The 24,092-nt window shown below is 45.1% G+C and overlaps 1 protein-coding gene across 1 annotated transcript; it reads right to left on the bottom strand.

Annotated features, from left to right (window-relative positions):
* Positions 1-1,808: 1,808 nt before the first annotated feature.
* Positions 1,809-16,085, bottom strand: LOC124032320 (eosinophil peroxidase-like). The gene is made up of 13 exons (XM_046344629.1): positions 16,035-16,085; positions 15,207-15,366; positions 13,760-13,944; positions 13,511-13,643; positions 12,621-12,750; positions 12,291-12,497; positions 11,792-12,155; positions 10,716-10,876; positions 9,573-9,831; positions 8,977-9,147; positions 2,932-3,169; positions 2,490-2,739; positions 1,809-2,331 (listed from the first exon to the last, which is right to left on the bottom strand). Exons 2-13 carry the CDS (start codon positions 15,362-15,364, stop codon positions 2,326-2,328), a joined length of 2,262 nt encoding a protein of 753 aa, XP_046200585.1. The 5' UTR covers positions 15,365-15,366; positions 16,035-16,085; the 3' UTR covers positions 1,809-2,325.
* Between the last annotated feature and the right edge of the window lie 8,007 nt (positions 16,086-24,092).

The raw sequence follows: 24,092 nt of genomic DNA, 5'->3' as shown, positions 1-24,092 counted from the left end.
CGAAACTATGTGGATATATGAGATCATATGATGTTCTATTTCACACCGAGGCTCGGTGGTTATCGAGGGAATATGTTTTCGAATTGAGAGAGGAACAGTTGTCATTCGCAATGGATGTAAAAAAAAACAACAACAGTTTGTTTACTTTCTGTGTAATGAAAATAATGTGTATCCTTGCCTATGTAAATGTCATATTTGGGAAACTGAACGCAAGGATGTAAGGGAAAAACAAACAAAAAAATACAGATTAGTGACCGAATCAGCGAAACCCATTTGACTGTGATCCTTGCTCAGTAGACATGCAAGTAAGTGACATCGAATGCTGCAGACAACGTATTCACGGCACACTATGGAGGAGTTTTGGAAGCGGACAAAAACGGAATACTGTGCGGTCTCCCTCCGAGCATTACAACTTATGGTACTCTGATTCAGTGCTCTCCTCTGCATTAAAAACAAATATCGATCCAGGTTGGACGTGACAGCAGAAATGAGGTGCGCACTGTCGATCACGCCCACTGATTTTGAGACATACATCCCAGTGTTGCCAACAAAATTTCAGGGTAAATTGCTGTAGGCAGGTTGATTTGTTGTTAAAAGTTCGCTAAATGACGTTGTGATGTCATTTAGCGATAACGTACGTTGATTACGCAATAACGTTACTCAAATAGACTGGCCATCTCGGCAAAAAATGGGATTTGACGTTTTTCTGGTGCAGACTCACTCTTTTCTGTACAATTTTGATTTAGACATGTTGATTTATGTTGTAAGTTCTGTTCAAGACATTCGTGACCAGCTATATTCATTGGGTTTGGCTCGTCGAACCCGTACTACTGCTGCTGCAGTCAGCCAACAATGATTTGCAATTTGCATGCCTGCTGCTGGCTGTGCACGAGCTGAGCGCCTGCTGGTCACGTCACTCACAATGCACTTTTGCAGCTGTACAGTGTGTGACAGACAAAATCGTTTTGGGGTCATTTAGAGGGAAAATGCGTGCATTTTAGCGTTTGAGTCACTTTTCAAAAGTTGCTAAAAGTTCCAAATACATTTTTTTTTAAGTATCTCAATTTGTTGCTAGGTGCTGTTTGAAAAAAAAAGTTGCCAGGGTAGACTGAAAAGTTGTTAAATCTAGCAACACAATTGCTAAATTGGCATCACTGCAAGACACACACACCTATCTCATTAGTTGTGGTGAGATAAGATACATTATGTCAGACTACTTTATAGTTGACTGTCATAGCCCCACATTAGAAGTATGTGATGGTGAGTTGAGAAAACAATCAGAAATACTGTTCATGTTTTTCAACTGACTGCCAAAGCCCATAATAAAAAGTTAACGTTGGCTGTTAATTACATAATTGTTTTTCACATGGTTGGGGTCGTGAGAATTTTAAGATATCAAAATGGGGTCCCCTGGATTAGGGTAGGAGTATGCCAACTGTTATTTCATACAAACACTCAGCATAGAATAGTGAGTTTTCTGATGCAGTGCTTATTTATGCAATAAAACACACGAATACAGTGTTTCAATCAAATAAAATATTAGTGAAATGCACCATAACAAGCAGTAAACATTTAAATCAGTACAAAATCTACAATTAGCAAAGTCTTATGATAGCTGACATGAACATAGGCTACAAATATAATCTAAGATTGCTGATAATTAACTAATTACACAATTATCCAAAATGTGCTACTAGAACTTTCTAGCTGATTGAAATTAGTACTAGGTTTAGTGCCATTGTATGTGTTTGAGGTAAGGCGGTGTGTGTGTGTATGTATATAGACATTTTTTGGAGAAAAAAAATAACTATGATTTCCAAATGCTTTTATAAAGGCAAGTCTTTTACATTTCTTCTCATAAATCAATACATACACATTTATGAAGTACAGCTTAATTAATTGTCATAGCAACACATAAGAAGTCACAATAACAAAGGCATAACAAAATAGAAGATTCCAAAGTAAATCTTTTTTACAATCCTGTTTAAAATGGCAAACACCCTTACTAGTTAATTGACCTTGACCAACTGCAAGAAGTGCAGAAGCTGTCTGAAGTGAGGCCATTGACACAACTCACCTCATTGTTAAGCCACAGGTCCACACTAAGGAACTAAAGGAAAACTGGTATCACAAGATGTGGTGCTGGTGGTTAGGAACACCCCTGAGTTTTTATTGTAATGGTTTGGCCTGTTGTAGACAACCTGGCTAAAATGATGGCGTTGTTGTGTGTGAGAAAGTTGTCGGTCAGCTGGACAGAGAAGGCGGAGAGCTGCTGATGGCATATGTTGCTGCTGGGCCCTGGGGGGTCTGGGGGAGGGGCTCACATCAGATCTAGAGAGGAATAGAGAAAAATAGGATGATGTTTGGAGAGAGGATTGGATGGAGGGAGGGGCAGAAGGAAAGAGGCGAGAGAGGGTGGAGGGGTAGAGAGAGACAGGTGTTGATGGATTAAAAAACACCTTAACTGATATTGTAGTTCAATCTACTACCTCGTTGTCCTGGTCCGAATACTCCTGCTGCTCCTGATCGGCCGTAGAAGCTCTCTCCTTCCAGGCACTAAGGTTTAGTTGCTGGATGTTGTTGCACATGATGGGTGTGTTCCCTCCCTCAGGGATGAGGAAGGGGTCACGTGACACGGCTGTAATGCCAGTGTTGTCACAGATGATCTGAGCCAGAGATACATTTTTCAGGGCCTTCCTCTGTGCCGAGGTGAAGACGCCTGGGTTTTCATACCATAGCCTGGGGATCAACAAGCGATAAGAGACACATACTATGACAGACAAACACACACTGGACCTTTAAAAACAGTAATAAACTGCAATCTGGCAGTGCTATGTCAAATACCTTACATGATGCAGGTCAGTCAATGCCCACCAAGATGTGGGCATCTCCCTCACTCACTCTTACACTCACACACACACACACACACACCTGTCTCCCTGGCGGATCTTCTGGAACTGGGTGGCGATGAGGCAGGCAAAGAGAGGCCCGACGCGGCCCCTGTGTACGAAGGGTTCAGCCACGCCCCCCATCCACACGTCAATGTTATCTGGGGTGCCGTAGAGCTGCAGCAGTCTGAAGGCCAGGTCTGTGTTGTTCAGAACCACGGCCAGTTCGCCCAGGTTCCTAGGTGTTGAGAGCCCACAGAATTTACGCCAAGCGTTGTAATCTAGGTTAGGGAAGAGAAAGGAAGTAATAAGTGAATGGAACTGACCAATAGAGATACAGTATATGGAAGACGAGAGGAATTCGAAAGATGATTGATTTAGTGTTAACAGCCAAAGGATATGAGTTTAATGGTATAGGTGTGTTTATCTGTGTGATCAGGGTAACTGTATAGATGTGTTTATCTGTGGTATCAGGGTAACAGTATAGATGTGTTTATCTGTGGTATCAGGGTAACAGTATAGATGTGGTATCAGGGTAACTGTATAGATGTGTTTATCTGTGGTATCAGGGTAACAGTATAGATGTGTTTATCTGTGGTATCAGGGTAACAGTATAGATGTGTTTATCTGTGGTATCAGGGTAACAGTATAGATGTGGTATCAGGGTAACAGTATAGATGTGTTTATCTGTGGTATCAGGGTAACAGTATAGATGTGTTTATCTGTGGTATCAGGGTAACAGTATAGATGTGTTTATCTGTGGGATCAGGGTAACTGTATAGATGTGTTTATCTGTGGTATCAGGGTAACAGTATAGATGTGTTTATCTGTGGTATCAGGGTAACAGTATAGATGTGGTATCAGGGTAACTGTATAGATGTGTTTATCTGTGGTATCAGGGTAACAGTATAGATGTGTTTATCTGTGGTATCAGGGTAACAGTATAGATGTGTTTATCTGTGGTATCAGGGTAACAGTATAGATGTGGTATCAGGGTAACAGTATAGATGTGTTTATCTGTGGTATCAGGGTAACAGTATAGATGTGTTTATCTGTGGTATCAGGGTAACAGTATAGATGTGTTTATCTGTGGTATCAGGGTAACAGTATAGATGTGTTTATCTGTGGGATCAGGGTAACTGTATAGATGTGGTATCAGGGTAACATTATAGATGTGTTTATCTGTGGGATCAGGGTAACTGTATAGATGTGGTATCAGGGTAACTGTATAGATGTGTTTATGTGTGGGATCAGGGTAACTGTATAGATGTGTTTATCTGTGGTATCAGGGTAACTGTATAGATGTGGTATCAGGGTAACTGTATAGATGTGGTATCAGGGTAACTGTATAGATGTGGTATCAGGGTAACTGTATAGATGTGGTATCAGGGTAATTGTATAGATGTGGTATCAGGGTAACTGTATAGATGTGGTATCAGGGTAACTGTATAGATGTGGTAACAGTATAGATGTGTTTATCTGTGGGATCAGGGTAACTGTATAGATGTGGTATTAGGGTAACTGTATAGATGTGGTACCAGGGTAACTGTATAGAGTACTTCCGGGTTGGAGCGAGCGGTCGCATCCGCACTTCGGTCCGCAGGTTGTATAACTTTTCATTACATTTCATTATAGTACAACGGTTTGATTTGTCTAATCTTAGCAATTTCTTCTTAGCTAGCTACATAGCCGTCTTTGTATCAAAGATAATTGCGTAATTATCGTATTTCGTCGGCCTAACGTAGTCTACACTGCTATCTGCCCAGCAGCTAGCCAGCTAGCAAACGTCCACCGTCTACCGAATAGCAGCACTGTAGAAACTATTACACTCAACTGAACGACTTGATTAGTGTAGTGTTAGCTAGCTACATAGTTGTCTTTGCTGTCTTCATATTCAAGATAATTGTGTAGTTTAGAGTGTGTAGTCTTAGAGTGATTATCTTAATTTACCGAGGTTAGCTAGCCAGCTATTTGTCGTCCTTAACGTAGGAGACACTGCTAGCTAGCCAACAGCTAGCCAACGTCTACCGAATAGAACCTCCGCACTCAACAACCCGGTCGCATTCCGCTTCGCTCCACAGGTAGTATCACATTTTCATTTCATTTCATCACAGTACAACGGTTTGATTTGTTTGATCGTAGCTAGCTACATAGCTAGCTACATAGCCGTCTTTGTATCAAAGATAATTGTGTAGTCTTGAGCGACTTTCTAGGTTAGCTAGCCAGCTATTGTCGTTCTTTTAACGCAACGTAACGTAATCAACACTGCTAGCTAGCCAGCTAGCCCCCGAATAGCAGCACTGTAGAAACTATTACACTCAACGGAACGACTTGATTAGTGTAGTGTCAACAACGCAGCCACTGCCAGCTAGCCTACAAAGTCAACAACGCAGCCACTGCCAGCTAGCCTACTTCAGCAGTACTGTATCATTTTAATCATTTTAGTCAATAAGATTCTTGCTACGTAAGCTTAACTTTCTGAACATTCGAGACGTGTAGTCCACTTGTCATTCCAATCTCCTTTGCATTAGCGTAGCCTCTTCTGTAGCCTGTCAACTATGTGTCTGTCTATCCCTGTTCTCTCCTCTCTGCACAGACCATACAAACGCTCCACACCGCGTGGCCGCGGCCACCCTAATCTGGTGGTCCCAGCGCGCACGACCCACGTGGAGTTCCAGGTCTCCGGTAGCCTCTGGAACTGCCGATCTGCGGCCAACAAGGCAGAGTTCATCTCAGCCTATGCCTCCCTCCAGTCCCTCGACTTCTTGGCACTGACGGAAACATGGATCACCACAGACAACACTGCTACTCCTACTGCTCTCTCTTCGTCCGCCCACGTGTTCTCGCACACCCCGAGAGCTTCTGGTCAGCGGGGTGGTGGCACCGGGATCCTCATCTCTCCCAAGTGGTCATTCTCTCTTTCTCCCTTACCCATCTGTCTATCGCCTCCTTTGAATTCCATGCTGTCACAGTTACCAGCCCTTTCAAGCTTAACATCCTTATCATTTATCGCCCTCCAGGTTCCCTCGGAGAGTTCATCAATGAGCTTGATGCCTTGATAAGCTCCTTTCCTGAGGACGGCTCACCTCTCACAGTTCTGGGCGACTTTAACCTCCCCACGTTTACCTTTGACTCATTCCTCTCTGCCTCCTTCTTTCCACTCCTCTCCTCTTTTGACCTCACCCTCTCACCTTCCCCCCCTACTCACAAGGCAGGCAATACGCTCGACCTCATCTTTACTAGATGCTGTTCTTCCACTAACCTCATTGCAACTCCCCTCCAAGTCTCCGACCACTACCTTGTATCCTTTTCCCTCTCGCTCTCATCCAACACTTCCCACACTGCCCCTACTCGGGTTGGTATCGCGCCGTCCCAACCTTCGCTCTCTCTCCCCTGCTACTCTCTCCTCTTCCATCCTATCATCTCTTCCCTCTGCTCAAACCTTCTCCAACCTATCTCCTGATTCTGCCTCCTCAACCCTCCTCTCCTCCCTTTCTGCATCCTTTGACTCTCTATGTCCCCTATCCTCCAGGCCGACTCGGTCCTCCCCTCCCGCTCCGTGGCTCGACGACTCATTGCGAGCTCACAGAACAGGGCTCCGGGCAGCCGAGCGGAAATGGAGGAAAACTCGCCTCCCTGCGGACCTGGCATCCTTTCACTCCCTCCTCTCTACATTTTCCTCCTCTGTCTCTGCTGCTAAAGCCACTTTCTACCACTCTAAATTCCAAGCATCTGCCTCTAACCCTAGGAAGCTCTTTGCCACCTTCTCCTCCCTCCTGAATCCTCCTCCCCCTCCCCCCCTCCTCCCTCTCTGCAGATGACTTCGTCAACCATTTTGAAAAGAAGGTCGACGACATCCGATCTTTGTTTGCTAAGTCAAACGACACCGCTGGTTCTGCTCACACTGCCCTACCCTGTGCTCTGACCTCTTTCTCCCCTCTCTCTCCAGATGAAATCTCGCGTCTTGTGACGGCCGGCCGCCCAACAACCTGCCCGCTTGACCCTATCCCCTCCTCTCTTCTCCAGACCATTTCCGGAGACCTTCTCCCTTACCTCACCTCGCTCATCAACTCATCCCTGACCGCTGGCTACGTCCCTTCCGTCTTCAAGAGAGCGAGAGTTGCACCCCTTCTGAAAAAACCTACACTCGATCCCTCCGATGTCAACAACTACAGACCAGTATCCCTTCTTTCTTTTCTCTCCAAAACTCTTGAACGTGCCGTCCTTGGCCAGCTCTCCCGCTATCTCTCTCAGAATGACCTTCTTGATCCAAATCAGTCAGGTTTCAAGACTAGTCATTCAACTGAGACTGCTCTTCTCTGTATCACGGAGGCGCTCCGCACTGCTAAAGCTAACTCTCTCTCCTCTGCTCTCATCCTTCTAGACCTATCGGCTGCCTTCGATACTGTGAACCATCAGATCCTCCTCTCCACCCTCTCCGAGTTGGGCATCTCCGGCGCGGCCCACGCTTGGATTGCGTCCTACCTGACAGGTCGCTCCTACCAGGTGGCGTGGCGAGAATCTGTCTCCTCACCACGCGCTCTCACCACTGGTGTCCCCCAGGGCTCTGTTCTAGGCCCTCTCCTATTCTTGCTATACACCAAGTCACTTGGCTCTGTCATAACCTCACATGGTCTCTCCTATCATTGCTATGCAGACGACACACAATTAATCTTCTCCTTTCCCCCTTCTGATGACCAGGTGGCGAATCGCATCTCTGCATGTCTGGCAGACATATCAGTGTGGATGACGGATCACCACCTCAAGCTGAACCTCGGCAAGACGGAGCTGCTCTTCCTTCCGGGGAAGGACTGCCCGTTCCATGATCTCGCCATCACGGTTGACAACTCCATTGTGTCCTCCTCCCAGAGCGCTAAGAACCTTGGCGTGATCCTGGACAGCACCCTGTCGTTCTCAACTAACATCAAGGCGGTGGCCCATTCCTGTAGGTTCATACTCTACAACATCCGCAGAGTACGACCCTGCCTCACACAGGAAGCGGCGCAGGTCCTAATCCAGGCACTTGTCATCTCCCGTCTGGATTACTGCAACTCGCTGTTGGCTGGGCTCCCTGCCTGTGCCATTAAACCCCTACAACTCATCCAGAACGCCGCAGCCCGTCTGGTGTTCAACCTTCCCAAGTTCTCTCACGTCACCCCGCTCCTCCGCTCTCTCCACTGGCTTCCAGTTGAAGCTCGCATCCGCTACAAGACCATGGTGCTTGCCTACGGAGCTGTGAGGGAAACGGCACCTCAGTACCTCCAGGCTCTGATCAGGCCCTACACCCAAACAAGGGCACTGCGTTCATCCACCTCTGGCCTGCTCGCCTCCCTACCACTGAGGAAGTACAGTTCCCGCTCAGCCCAGTCAAAACTGTTCGCTGCTCTGGCCCCCCAATGATGGAACAAACTCCCTCACGACGCCAGGACAGCGGAGTCAATCACCACCTTCCGGAGACACCTGAAACCCCACCTCTTTAAGGAATACCTAGGATAGGATAAAGTAATCCTTCTCACCCCTGGCTGTTCCACTGGACGTCATAAGGTGAATGCACCAATTTGTAAGTCGCTCTGGATAAGAGCGTCTGCTAAATGACTTAAATGTAATGTAATGGCATCAGGGTAACTGTATAGATGTGGTAACAGTATAGATGTGTTTATCTGTGGGATCAGGGTTACTGTATAGATGTGGTATCAGGGTAACTGTATAGATGTGGTATCAGGGTAACTGTATAGATGTGGTAACAGTATAGATGTGTTTATCTGTGGGATCAGGGTAACTGTATAGATGTGGTATCAGGGTAACTGTATAGATGTGGTATCAGGGTAACTGTATAGATGTGGTAACAGTATAGATGTGTTTATCTGTGGGATCAGGGTAACTGTATAGATGTGGTATCAGGGTAACTGTATAGATGTGGTATCAGGGTAACTGTATAGATGTGGTATCAGGGTAACTGTATAGATGTGGTATCAGGGTAACTGTATAGATGTGGTAACAGTATAGATGTGTTTATCTGTGGGATCAGGGTAACTGTATAGATGTGGTATCAGGGTAACAGTATAGAGGGACAATGGAAGGTGTGTACCAGGCAGGCCATGGTCACGTCCACGCTGCATGTTGAGGGAGCCCAGGTCCAGAGCCAGATGGTTTATGAACTGGAAGAGTTTCTCCCTCAGAGCATCCACCATCATGTGGTTCTGGGTGTTCAGCTTAGCAGGGTGACCTACCAGACCACGGATAAGAGGGTCGATACCACCTAAAGGAGGGCAGACAAAGAATAGGATGTTGTTGTTTTTTACCTTCCCCCCATCATAGACTGTTATAAACGGGGTGATTCAAGCCCTGAATGCTGATTGGCTGACAGCCATGGTATATCAGACCGTATACCACTGAAATGACAAAACATTTAGTTTTACTGCTCTAATGACGTTGGTAACCAGTTTATAATAGCAATAAGGCACCTCGGGGGTTTGTGGTATATGACCAATATACCACGGCTAAGGGCTGTATCCAGGCACTCCGCGTTGCATCGTGTCTAAGAACATCCCTTGGCCGTGGTATATTGGCCATATACCACACCCCATCATTCCTTATTGCTTAATTAATTATCCGGAGAGTGAATTAGTTTACAACTGGCAGAGGGGTCTGCAAAGCATTCCTATGTGACCCACCACCACTCACCCTCAAACACCAGCCTCCAGGGGGTGAAGAAGGCCTTGTAAAGGGGCACACTGGGGAACATGGAATTCTCCTTGTTGTTGATGTCCAGGCGGGACAGCGTGGGCTGGATGGCCAGATGGGCAAAGCGGTACGCTGCTGTCGCAAACACGTTGGCAATGCTGGGATCAATCGTCTCGTTGTAGCCAGGGTAACGGCCGAGCTGCCGGGCCATGGTGTCTGGGCCCACGATGTGTGGCAGGTAGTCCCTGAACACAAACACCTGGGAGGGAGGGAGTCTGTTACTGGATCCTGGGTGGTGATATCAGTCTGTTACTGGTACCTGGGTGGTGATATCAGTCTGTTACAGGTACCTGGGTGGTGATATCAGTCTGTTACAGGTACCTGGGTGGTGATATGAGTCTGTTACTGGTACCTGGGTGGTGATATCAGCCTGTTACTAGTACCTGGGTGGTGATATCAGTCTGTTACATGTACCTGGGTGGTGATATCAGTCTGTTACCACCTGGTTGGTGATATCAGTCTATTACTGGTACCTGGTTGGTGATATCAGTCTGTTACAGGTACCTGGGTGGTGATATGAGTCTGTTACTGGTACCTGGGTGGTGATATCAGCCTGTTACTAGTACCTGGGTGGTGATATCAGTCTGTTACCACCTGGTTGGTGATATCAGTCTATTACTGGTAGCTGGTTGGTGATATCAGTCTGATACTGGTACCTTGTTGGTGATATCAGTCTATTACCACCTGGTTGGTGATATCAGTCTGTTACTGGTACCTGGTTGGTGATATCAGTCTGTTACTGGTACCTGGTTGGTGATATCAGTCTGTTTCCACCTGGTTGATGATATGAGTCTGTAACTGGTACCTGGGTGGTGATATCAATCTGTTACTGGTACCTGGTTGGTGATATGAGTCTGTTACTGGTACCTGGTTGGTGATATCAATCTGTTACTGGTACCTGGGTGGTGATATGAGTCTGTTACTGGTACCTGGTTTGTGATATCAGTCTGTTACTGGTACCTGGGTGGTGATATCAGTCTGTTACTGGTACCTGGGTGGTGATATCAGTCTGTTACTGGTACCTGGGTGGTGATATGAGTCTGTTTCTCTCTCTGGTTGGTGATATGAGTCTGTTACTGGTACCTGGGTGTAGGCGCCCATGATCTTGCGAGCCTCCTGATAGAGTGTCTCACTGTCCCAATGTGGGTTGAGACGAAGCAGGGCACCGGCCAGACGGTTGTGCTCACGCAAGAACATTGTGTGAATGGATGTCAAAGCTATGTTCTCATCCACACGAACATCACCTGGCAGACAGAGACATACAGGTGAGACCAGAGCCTTACAGGTGAGACCAGAGCCTTATAGGTGAGGCCAGAGCCTTATAGGTGAGGCCAGAGCCTTACAGGTGAGGCCAGAGCCTTACAGGTGAGGCCAGAGACATGCAGGATGAGGCCAGAGACATACAGGTGAAGCCAGAGACTTACAGGTGACACCAGAGCCTTACAGGTGAGACCAGAGCCTTACAGGTGAGACCAGAGCCTTACAGGTGAGGCCAGAGCCTTACAGGTGAGGCCAGAGTCTTACAGGTGAGGCCAGAGACATGCAGGATGAGGCCAGATACATACAGGTGAAGCAAGAGACTTACAGGTGAGACCAGAACCTTACAGGTGAGGCCAGAGCCTTACAGGTGAGGCCAGAGCCTTACAGGTGAGGCCAGAGAGTTACAGGTGAGGCCAGAGTCTTACAGGTGAGGCCAGAGAATTACAGGTGAGACCAGAGACTTACAGGTGAGGCCAGAGACATACAGGTGAGGCCAGAGACATACAGGTGAGGCCAGAGACATACAGGTGAGGCCAGAGACTTACAGGTGAGAACAGAGACATACAGGTGAGGCCAGAGACATACAGGTGAAGCCAGAGACTTACAGGTGAGAACAGAGACTTACAGGTGAGGCCAGAGACATACAGGTGATGCCAGAGACATACAGGTGAGGCCAGAGACATACAGGTGAGGCCAGAGACTTAAAGGTGAGGCCAAATAGTGATTGAGATGAACATCATATACATTGTCTTTCTGTATCCGGACAACTATTGTACATGGGAAGTCAAATAATTCCTCTGGTCAAAGTTCTATCGCTTTTTGTCATCATTCTGTGTCTTAGACTTTAACTGAAATATACATTGGTCTACTCTTTGGACAAACGGAGTTGAAAGGCTAACCTGCAACGAAGCAGGGCACCTCCTTGGCATTGGTGTCGTTGGTGATTCTCCTGCGGGTGGCACACATGTTCCCCTTCACGTCAGTGAAGGGAAGAAACTCACGTCCGTTGTCTGTGAACTCTTTGTTGATACGTAGCAGGCCTCCATCGTTGGTGAGGTCACGTAGGTCACGCGCCAACCCCTCCTCAGAGCCGTACACCTGCCCCAAGTCCAGGAAGGCATTCAGGGCATTGATCTGCTCCCTCCTGTTGGCCATGTCACCGAAATTGAAAGCAGACTTTCCTGTACCGCACACAGGCGCTGATCGGAAGACCGGGATGCAGCTGTCTGGGCCAGTGGGCAAGCGTGGGTCATTGAGAGGAATCTGGTCATGGAGGAAAAGACAAGACAGGTTGAAGAACTAATAATCCAGGGACCATGAATCGAAAAGGGCCAGATATCCAGGGGTGCCTGTTGTAAGTGTTAGGCTGTGGGATGTGATGTGAGAGCTGTGACTGACCTGGATGGGGAAACAGGGTTCAGAGCGTTCACAGCTCTCATCACAGTCCAGGCCGTTGCTGAAGGCGCGGATGCTGGGGGAGGAGGGCGTGAATGTCAGGTCATGGTCGTTCCACTGGCCAAAAATAGTGACCATGTGTGTGAACTCGCGATCGCTCTCTACACTGGCGTCATTGGTTGCCAGGATACGGTTAGAGACCTCCCTTACCTGCACACATGGAGGGAAGCAGGGCAGAGGGAGAACAATGAAATACAATTATGTTATTTTATATCTAACTTGTGGTGAAATAGTGGCAGTTATTGCAACTATGTCCATGTATTTTCATCATACCAGAGGGAGCACAAAGTTGTTGAAGCTCCTATTTGGGTCCCAGCTTTTGGGTCTAGAGACCCCATCGGCATACTGAGCAGGCAGCCAACGGGTGAAGGGGGTGTTTGAGGCTCCCAGACGAGGAGACTTCCTAATAAAGAAGGAATAAAATACAAATCAGAATAGAGAAACCTCGCTTGAGAAACTCAAGGTACAGGTAACTGCCAAAATAACGGAAACACTTGAGTAAATGAGGGATACAAAGTATATTGAAAGCCGGTGCTTCCACAGAGGTGTGGTTCCTGAGTTAATTAAGCTATTAAAATCCCATCATGCTTAGGCTCATGTATAATAATGCTGGGCATTCCATTATTCTGGCAATTATTTTGGCAACCATGGCTATGCCAATATAGGATGACAATGCCCCCATCCATAGAGCACTGAATGGTTTGATAAGCATGAAAACGATGTAAACCATATGCTATGGTTGTCAGTCACCAGATCTCAACCCAATTGAACACTTATGGTAGATTCTGAAGTGGTGCCTGAGACAGCGTTTTCCACCACCATCAACAAAACACCAAATGATGGGATTTCCCATGGAAGAATGGTGTCACATCCCTGCAATAGAGTTCCAGACACTTGTAGAATATATGACAAGGTTCTCTGAAGCTGTTCTGGCAGATCGTGGTGGCCCAATGCCCTATTAAGACACTTTATGTTGGTGTTGCCTTTATTTTGGTAGTTACCTGTATAACGCTACATCTCCTGCAGCCTATGACTGTATAGCCAGACCTCAAACCTACACTGATTGCACTTCCCTTTATATTCCACTCTATACAAGTACTGTGCACAAGGCTTTCAAATGGTTGTGTCAAAGTATTAAAGCCGCCATGCCCTGGTGCTCTCACAGGTTGTTGCAGACGCTGGTGGCTGTGCGGTACTTGTTAACGTTGGGTATGGTGCGGCAGGAGGGCTTGCTGACACGAGCTGCACAGCCAGTGACCCGTGCAATGGTGTCTAGCTCCTGTGGTGTGAGGAGGTCTGAGAAACAAGAGATAAGGAATAATGTGAAATATGTGTTTGTGTGTGGATGGGTGTATGCGTGTGTGTCTGAGTGTATGTGTGTTTGTGCGTATGTATATTTGTGTGCAACTGACCTGTTGCGTTGAGCGAACGTTTGTGCAGCCTGTGGGTGTGGTGGACTTTCTCATGGATCAGCCTCAAGGTGTTCTCCAGGTAGTCTGCAGACCGAACAGCAGAGCGCGTGTCCCTGGCAGGCTGCTTCAGGAGACGCAGGATATCTGAAGGCCTGATGGACTGTCCACGCACTCTCTCCAGACTCCTAAGGAATGGACAAGCACAGTGGCGTAAAGTACTTAAGTAAAAATACTTTAAAGTACTACTTAAGTAGTTATTTGGTGTATCTGTACCTTACTTTACTATTTATATTTTTTGACTACTTTTACTTCAGTTCATTCCTAAAGAAAATATGTCCTTTTTACTCCATACATTTTCCCTGACATTCAAAAGTACTTGTTACATTTTGACAGGAAAATGTTAAATTCACACACTTATCAAAGGAACATCCCTGGTTGTCCCTACTGCCTCTGATCGGGCTGACTCACTAAACAGAGAACATCACTGGTTGTCCCTACTGCCTCTGATCTGGCTGACTCACTAAACAGAGAACATCCCTGGTTGTCCCTACTGCCTCTGATCTGGCTGACTCACTAAACAGAGAACATCCCTGGTTGTCCCTACTGCCTCTGATCTGGCAGACTCACTAAACAGAGAGCATCCCTGGTTGTCCCTACTGCCTCTGATCTGGCAGACTCACTAAACAGAGAACATCCCTGGTTGTCCCTACTGCCTCTGATCTGGCAGACTCACTAAACAGAGAAAACAGAGAGCATCCCTGGTTGTCCCTACTGCCTCTGATCTGGCAGACTCACTAAACAGAGAACATCCCTGGTTGTCCCTACTGCCTCTGATCTGGCTGACTCACTAAACAGAGAACATCCCTGGTTGTCCCTACTGCCTCTGATCTGGCAGACTCACTAAACAGAAACGCTTGGTTTCTAAATTATGTTGGAGTGTGTCCCTGGCTATCTGTAAATAAAAAAGAAAATGGTGCTGTCTGATTTGCTTAATGTAAGGAATGTAAAATGATTTCTACTTTTAGTACTTAACTATATTTTACATTTACTTTTGATACTTAAGAATATTTAAAACCAAATACCTTTGGACTTTTATTCAAGTAGTATTTTACTTGGCGACATAATTCTCTGTTAAGGTATCTTTAGTGTTTCCACCACTGGACAAGCATGTGATTGAGTTTTGAACAGAAACGAGCTCCTGCAGTTGAATTAAAATCTTTGTACACTGGCAGATTTATTGTACGAATCATAAGAACTTATGAGAAATAGAAATAGTGAACCTATTATTTTTAAAGGAAATACAAAAGGTATTTCTTCGACTGAGTGAGACAATTGTGCTAGTTGCATACGGAGTAAGATACTAGTGCTGGTCATTTCATTTGACCCAATTTACAAAGACAGAGATGATTGACTACATTTGAGGAGATCAACTGTCAGGTTTACTCACTTTTCTCTGGAGTACTTGTAGGCTTCATCTACGAGTCTCTTTGCCTCCTCTATTGAACTGTGAATGAAAGGGCCACCCAAACTTTCCTGTGTGGACAGTGCTGGCTGGATGAATATCAGGCACAACCCCGATGCTAGGAGGGAGGGAAACGGCTTCATCTCTAGAAAGCAGAAAGGGAGGTTTATCAGTTTATCATCTTTAAAAAAACATGCTGCTCTCTTCAATGTAATGAGCAAGTATTTTGCTTCTAGCTGTTTTACAAATTGTGAGAGAACTACAGAGACTTCTCAAAGAATAATACTCATATTAAAATAATCATATTAAAACTAGGGCTGTCAGTAAATCTGCTAACTCGAGTTAACTTTATATCATTTTATTGCAGTTTTTTTTTATTGTGATTAACCGCATTGTCTGAAAACATTGAAAATGCACTGAAAATATCTGTAATACATAATCTATATAGATAACAACAACAATAAATGTAAAAAATAAGTTGACATTGAGGTTAACGAAAGTGTGCTTTCTAAATGTATCTAATTTTGCTTACCGTTGCTTACAAAATCAAGACGTCAATATTCTTTTATTATTTTTTTTGTATGAAAAAATACAGCTTAGTTTGATCAAATTCTGAATTTGCAATTAATTGCGATTAATCGCAGCAAATTTAGTGATGATATCAATTCAATGTTTGAATAATTTGACATCCCTGTTAATAACACATTCATGCATGGATCAGAATTACCATCATTAACAGACAAACTCAAATATAACCTGATGATCAGACCAGACAAGGGAAACATACAGCAAATGTATTTTATTCAATCATACCTTTGTTTGAACAACTCTTGTTGTGAAGTCTTGTTGAGAAGTAAACTCGTCTGAAGATAGAGTCCTCTCTAACAGTTCTATTTATAGTCAATGTTACAAAGCCCCGCCCCTATTATCTGACATTTTATTTTTATTGAACTAGACACGTTGTTATTTACAATGACGGCCTACCAATGATGACATCATGCAACTTCCTTCTTCCTTTTGCCTTGACCAAATCGATCATTAACTGATCATATTATTTAATGTGCTACTTTTGAGTCAGTCAAGGAAAATGGTAAATGCTTACTCTATATTCTAGCCAGCTGTTTCCTGCTAGAACCCTTTTGCAGCATCATGAGTTAAATGATTGTGATGGTTATGCCTGCATGGTCTATGGTCTGGGCTTACAAGAATTATTGAATGACTTTATTTTGAGCTGCTGTGTACTCAGAGCTTCTCGGTAATGGCGCACTTACAACCAATACAATTTATACAAGTTCACCGCTCTTTAAAAAAATATCTAGAACCTTAATTAATTAAAGGGTTCTTTGCCTTTCCCCATGGGAGAACCCTTTAAAGAACCCGTTTAGGTTCCATGTAAAAACCTTTTCCACAGAGGGTTCTACATTGAACCCAAAAGGGTTCTACCTGAAACCCAAAATAGTTTCAAAGATTGCAGCTTCACGATATTTGAATTAGCGAAATTGACATCATGCAACAGACTTGTGCATTGTAATTTAAATATGTGCTAGGATTGTATCGTAAGTCACAGACTTTACTTTTGTCAAGTCAAATTGGTCCATTGGGTAGAACCCCAGAGCTAGCTATAGTCTGTTGAAATAACCTCCACAGGGAAGTTTTGAAATATAACATATATTCACCATCATTCTTCCTTATTGCAGTGAATGACACTTGACTAACTTCATTTCAGAGACGGTGCCAGATCATTTCCTGTATGCACTGCAGCATTTTTTGTTCTTTGTGTAATGGTAAGAGGAAATACCGAGGGAATATTTGACCTGTGACGACGGTGTGTTCCGTGAAAACCCATCTGATTATCAGGGCTTGTGTCTGGTAAGGAGATGACCATTCACTCGTCTCAAACAATGATACTACAATATGTTTCAGAACACAAGATATAGTTTTGTTTTACCTGGCTGTTACTGCAGTTATTTTTTCAGTCACTTTGGTGAATTTACAGAGCTCTATGCACAAACATCAAAACAGATGATCAAAATAGCCCATTTTAGCCTCTACACCTTAGGCAGTATTGCTTCCATGGCCTATCCTGCCATATGGGGGATATATTTGTTTCTTGCACCGATGCAAACCAACACAGTGATTTCAAGAATCAATGTACAGTTGAAGTCGGAAGTTTACATACACTTTGGAGGTTGGAGTCATTAAAACTCGTTTTTCAACCACTCCACAATTGACTTGTTGACAAACTATAGTTTTGGAAAGTCGTTTCGGACATTATTTGATTCAATTGGAGGTGTACCTATGAATGTATTTCAAGGCCTACTTTCAAACTCAGTGCCTCTTTGGTGCAAAAAGTCCAAATCAATCCCAGAATAACAGCAAAGGACCTTGTTAGGATGCTGGAGTAAACAGGTATAAATGTATCTATACCCACTGTAAAAATGAGTCCTATATCGACATAACCTGAAAGGACGCTCAGCAAGGAAGAAGCCACTGATCCAAAACCGCCATAAAAAGCCAGACTATGGTTTGCAACTGCACATGTGGACAAAGATCGTACTTTTGGAGAAATGTCCTCTGGTATGATGAAACAAAAATAGAATTGTTTGGCCATAATGACCATCGTCATGTTTGGAGGAAAAAGGGGGAGGCTTGCAAGCTGAAGAATTTCATCCCAACCGTGAAGGACAGGGGTGGCATCATCATGTTGTGCGGGTGCTTTGCTGCAGTGGGTGCTTTGCTTTGTGCACTTCACAGAATAGATGGCATCATGAGGAGGGACAAATATATGGATGTATTGAAGCAACATCTCAGGATATCAGTCAGGAAGTTAAAGCTTGGTCGCAAATGGGTCTTCCAAATGGACAATGACCCCACGCATACTTCCAACGTTGTGGCAAAACGGCTTAAGGACAACAAAGTCAAGGTATTGGAGTGGCCAGCACAAAACGCTGACCTCAATGCCATAGAACATTTGTGGGCAGAACTGAAAAAGCTTGTGCGAGCAAAGGAGGCCTACAAACCCGACTCGGTTACATCAGCTCTAATTGAGTGTATGTAAACTTCTGACCCACTGGGAATGTGATGAAAGAAATAAAAGCTGAAATAAATAATTATCTGTACTATTATTCGGACATTTCACATTCTTAAAATAAAGTGGTGACTGACCTAACTGACCTGAAGACAGGGAATTTTTACTATCAGGAATTGTGAAAAACTGAGTTTAAATGTATTTGGCTAAGGTAAACTTCCGACTTCAACTGTATATACCTTGAACCCTATACTTTTTAATTTATTTTATATTTATTTAACTAGGCAAGTCAGTTAAGAACAAATTCTTATTTTCAATGACGGCCTAGGAACAGTGGGTTAACTTCCTGTTCAGGGGAAGAACGACAGATTTGTACCTTGTCAGCTCAGGGGTTTGAACTTGCAACCTTCCGGTTACTAGTCCAACGCTCTAACCACTAGGCTACCCTGACGCCCCACTTAAGGTAGTATATGGCCCAAGAAGGGGGTCGTTAGTGAGATAACAGTCATATTACTTGGCTGCTTCTCTTTCATTATTTCATTATTTTATTTAGTGATTATAGCCCTCTCGCTTCGCCACTTCCTTCTGCTGAAACTATGTCATCGAAACACCATTACTCCACACACAGAGATGCATACAAAGCCCCCTGCCCTCCATTTGGCAAATCTGACCATAATTCCATCCTCCTGACTCCTGTTTACCTGCAAAAACTAAAGCAGGAAGTACCAGTGACTCGCTCAATATGGAAGTGGTCAAATGACGCGAATGCTACACTACAGGACTGTTTTGCTAGCACAGACTGGAATATGTTCTGGGATTCATCCAATGGCATTGAGGAATAGACCAATTCAGTCATTGGCTTCATCAATAAGTGCATCGATGACATCATCCCCACAGTAACTGTACATACATATCCCAACCAGAAGCCATGGATTACAGGCAACATCCACATCGAGCTAAACTCTAGAGCTGCTACTTTCAAGGAACGGGAGAATAATCTGGATGCTTATAAGGAATCCTGCTATACCCTCAGACGAACCATCAAACAAGCAAAGAGTCAATACAGGATTAAGACTGAATCCTACTACACCGGCTCTGACACTCGTCGGATGTGGGAGGGTCTGAAAACTATTACGGAATACAAAGGGAAACCCAGACACGAGCTGCCCAGTGACGCGAGCCTACCAGACGAGCTAAATGCCTTTTATGCTCGCTTCGAAGCAAGCAACACTGAAGCATGCGCGAGAGCACCAGCTGTTCTGGATGACTGTGTGATAATGCTCTCGGTAGCCGATGTGAACAAAACCTTTAAACAGGTCAACATTCACAAAGCCGCTGGGCCAACTGTCAAGTGTCTTCACTGACATTTTCAATGTCTCCCTGACCAAGTCTGTAATACCTACATGTTTAAAGCAGACCACCATAGTCCCTGGGCCCAAGGAAGCAAAGGTAACCTGCCTAAATGATTACCGCCCCGTGGCACTCATGTCGGTAGCCATGAAGTGCTGGCTCACATCAACAGCATCCTCCCAGACACCCTAGACTCACGCCAATTTGCATGCAGACCCACAGATCCACAGATGACGCAATCTCAATCGCACTCCACACTGCCCTTTCTCACCTGGACAACAGGAACACCTATGTGAGAATGCTGTTCATTGACTACAGATCAGTGTTCAACACCATAGTGCCCACAAAGCTCATCACTAAGCTAAGGACTCTGGGACTAAACACCTCCCTCTGCAACTCGATCCTGGACTTACTGACGGGACACTCCCAGGTGGTAAGAGTAGGCAACAACACGTTGGCCACACTGATCCTTAACACTGGGGCCCATCAGGGGTGTGTACTTAGTCCCCTCCTGTGTTCCTTGTTCACCCACGACTGCATGGCCAAACACGACTCCAACACCATCATTATGTTTGCTGACGACACAACAGTGGTAGGCCTGATCACCGACAACGATGAGATGGCCTATAGGGAGGAGGTCAGAGAACTGGCAGTGTGGTGCAAGGACAACAACCTCTCCCTCAACGTGATCAAGACAAAGGAGCTGATTGTGGACTACAGGAAAAGGCGGGCCGAACAGGCCCCCATTAACACCGAAAGGCTGTAATGGAGCGGGTCGAGAGCTTCAAGTTCCTTGGCGTCCACATCACCAACGAACTATCATGGTCCAAACATACCAAGACAGTTGTGAAGAGGGCACAACAAAACCTTTTCCCCCTCAGGAGACTGAAAATATTTATCATGGGTCCCCAGATCCTCAAAAGGTTCCACAGCTGCAACACCGAGAGCATCCTGAACGGTTGCATCACCGCCTGATATGGCAACTGCTCGGCATCCGACCGTAAGGCGCTACAGAGGGTAGTCCGAACGGCCCTGTACATCACTGGTGCCAAGATTCCTACCATCCAGGACCTATATAATAGGCGGTGTCAGAGGAAAGCCCATAAAATTGTCAGAGACTCAAGTCACTCAAGTCACTATAGACTGTTTTCTCTGCTACCGCACGGCAAGCGGTACTGGAGTGTCAAGTCCAGGACCAAAAGGCTCCTCAACAGCTTCTACCCCAAAGCCATAAGACTGCTGAACAGTTCATAAAATCACCACCGGACATTTTACATTGACCCCCCTTTTGTACACTGCTGCTACTCGCTGTTTGTTACCTATGCATAGTCATTTCGCCCCCACCTACGTATTACCTCAACTAGTCTGTACCCCCGCACACTGACTCGGTACCGGTGTCCCCTGTATATAGCCTCATTATTGTTATTCTTATTGAGTTATTTTGTATTATTACTTTTTATTTGATTCTACTTGGTAAATATTTTCTTCTTCTTGAACTGCACTGTTGGTTAAGGGCTTGTAAGTAAGCATTTCACAGTTAAGTTGACATTTGTTGTATTCGGCGCATGTGACAAATAAAGTTTGATTTGAATAAACCAAACTGCTCAACACTGATAAGTACTTAAACTTTGTAATATACAGATTTGGTTAGCTACATAGTTTGATAACTGCTGATCACTAAAATTCAATATTTTTAAAACACGAATGAATAAACTGCCATCAATTTACGTCGGAAGGTAAAACCAAATGATGTATGGGTGTGGCTGTAAATACTACATCATCGTCCATCAGCCAGTGTGCTTCAACAGGACAAAGTGGAAAGACTGTCATGTGCTACCATTATAGTGTAGTATAAAATGCACTGCTCAAATACAGGTTGTATATAACAATATATAAACTGGGTGGTTCGAGCCCTGAATGCTGATTGGCTGACATACTATGGTATATCAGACCCGTATTCCACTTACATTGATAATCAGTTTATAATAACAATAAGGGACCTCCGGGGTTTGTGGTATATGGCCAATATACCACGGCTAAGGGCTGTATCCAGGCACTCTGCGTCACGCCTAAGAACATCCCTTAGCTGTGGTATATTGGCCATATACCACAACCCCTTGTGCCTTATTAATTAATATTCCACTCGTCTGAATTTAATTTAGACACAGTAAGCCGATTGAATTTTGGCAAGCAGAGAGACGTGATACTGTATCAGTTGACAAGTCACATAGAAAATGTGATAATTTACAATGTTGCATGGGGCAGAAATGGAATACACACATTGTGCTAGCTAGACCAATATGTTTGTACAGTATACTTTCTTTAAAATACTTCCATTTCTGAATATTTGTTATGAATTTAAGACGGGGGGCCTTACAAGTGCTATCCGTTTTGAGTTTTGTACTAAGAACATTGAAAATACACCACTTGCATGTGAAAAATGTGCCAGTGTTTGAAAGACAGTGAATCTAATTTTCTGATAAACTCTTCACCTTTCTTCTTGCACAACAAGGAAATGTACCAAGGTTATACAATGGGGAAGTTTATAGCTTTGAAAGAAAATGAATGGAGAAGTAATGAATAACCAGCAAGCAAATACGACAGAGATACAGTATGGGGCAACCTGTTTGTCAAACATCTCATTCCAAAATCATTGGCATTAACATGGAGTTGTTCCACCCTTTGCTGCTGTAACAGCCTCCACTCTTCTGGGAAGGCTTTCCACTAGATGTTGGAACATTGCTGTTATAACAGCCTCCACTCTTCTGGGAAGGCATTCCACTAGATGTTGGAACATTGCTGTTACAACAGCCTCCACTCTTCTGGGAATGCTTTCCACTAGATGTTGGAACATTGCTGTTATAACAGCCTCCACTCTTCTGGGAAGGCTTTCCACTAGATGTTGGAACATTGCTGTTACAACAGCCTCCACTCTTCTGGGAAGGACTAGATCTTGCTTCCATTCAGCCACAAGAGCATTAGTGAGGTTGGGCACTGGTGTTGGGCGATTAGGCCTGGCTCACAGTCAACTTTCCAAATCATCCCAAAGGTGTTCGATGGGAATGAGGTCAGGGCCCTGTGCAGGCCAGTCAAGTTGTTCTACACCGATCTTGACAAACCATTTCTGTATGGACCTCATGTTGTGCACGGGGGCATGGTCAGGAATGAGCCTTCCCCAAACTGTTGTCACAAAGTTGGAAGCACAGAATTGTCAGTCCAACGGCGACAAGCTTTACGCCACACCAGCCAACGCATTGAGCATGATGATCTTAGGCTTTTGTGTTGCTGCTCAGCCATGGAAACCTATTTCATAAAGCTCCTGACGAACAGTTATTGCACTGACGTTGCTTCCAGAGGCAGTTTGGAACTCGATATTGAGTGTTGCAACTGTGGACTGACAATTTTTACACGCTTCAGCACTCGGGGTCCCATTTTGTATGACAGGGTGAAGTTGAATCTGGTAAAGAAAAGAGCCCACCTTGCTTGGCTCGGGTTCAGTCGCATCGCTGTCCGCATGTACTCCAGGTTCCAATGGTCGGTTCTGAAGAGAAACGGGTCCTTGGAGCCCTCCAGCCAGGGTCTCCAGTCCTCTAATGCTAACTTCACCACCAGCTCCCGGTCGCCAACATCATAGTTCCTTTCTACAGGATGCAGCTTTTTAGAGCAGCAATACAATCAAGGCACGGCATTGGAAAGGGAGAGCTCTGCAGTGCTGATTTATGACATCTGAATGTGCAACAAGATCATATTGTACAGCAATTTCATCAGGTAACATGAATACAAAGACAGCGAGAGCTGGTTAGAATAGGATGGAAGGCCAAAGGTCTGTGTAACCAATAGAGAGTCACAGTCCCGAGTGTGGGAATATAAGCATAGTCTCCCACGGTGGTTAAAGAAAGTTTGTAGTCAACAAAGTAAGCAGGAGTCATGAGGCAAATAGCAAAATAGTCAAATGCACAAGAAAGAAATATATATATAATGACTTGGGGTTAGCCATTATAAGTTCAGAGTCACTTGCTCCAACAGTTGAGTGTGGTGTGGTACCTGTACCAGACAGGGGGAGACAGGTCAGGGCAGACTGTGAACAGAGTGGGGTGAGTGTGGTAGGGTACCTGTACCAGACAGGGGGAGACAGGTCAGGGCAGACGGTGAACAGAGGGGGGTGAGTGTGGTGGGGTACCTGTACCAGACAGGGGGAGACAGGCCAGGGCAGACTGTGAACAGAGTGGGGTGAGTGTGGTAGGGTACCTGTAGCAGACAGGGGTAGACAGGCCAGGGCAGACGGTGAACAGAGTGGGGTGAGTGTGGTAGGGTACCTGTAGCAGACAGGGGGAGACAGGCCAGGGCAGACGGTGAACAGAGAGGGGTGAGTGTGGTGGGGTACCTGTACCAGACAGGGGGAGTCAGGCCAGGGCAGACGGTGAACACAGAGGGGTGAGTGTGGTGGGGTACCTGTACCAGACATTACATTACATTTAAGTCATTTAGCAGAC

Source organism: Oncorhynchus gorbuscha, linkage group LG03 (assembly GCF_021184085.1).
Source record: "Oncorhynchus gorbuscha isolate QuinsamMale2020 ecotype Even-year linkage group LG03, OgorEven_v1.0, whole genome shotgun sequence".
Lineage (NCBI taxonomy): Eukaryota > Metazoa > Chordata > Actinopteri > Salmoniformes > Salmonidae > Oncorhynchus > Oncorhynchus gorbuscha.
This window is presented reverse-complemented; position numbering and strand designations above follow the sequence as displayed.

Bases quoted from the DNA above. Each gene is read 5' to 3' on its own strand.
- LOC124032320 (XM_046344629.1), bottom strand. From the start codon at position 15,364: ATGAAGCCGTTTCCCTCCCTCCTAGCATCGGGGTTGTGCCTGATATTC. The intron at 13,644-13,759 runs GTCAGTTGCACA...CTTGTTTCTCAG, and splicing joins ACGTTCGCTCAACGCAACAG to ACCTCCTCACACCACAGGAG. The intron at 12,751-13,510 runs GTGAGAGCACCA...CTTCTTTATTAG, and splicing joins ACCAGCGTCTGCAACAACCT to GAAGTCTCCTCGTCTGGGAG.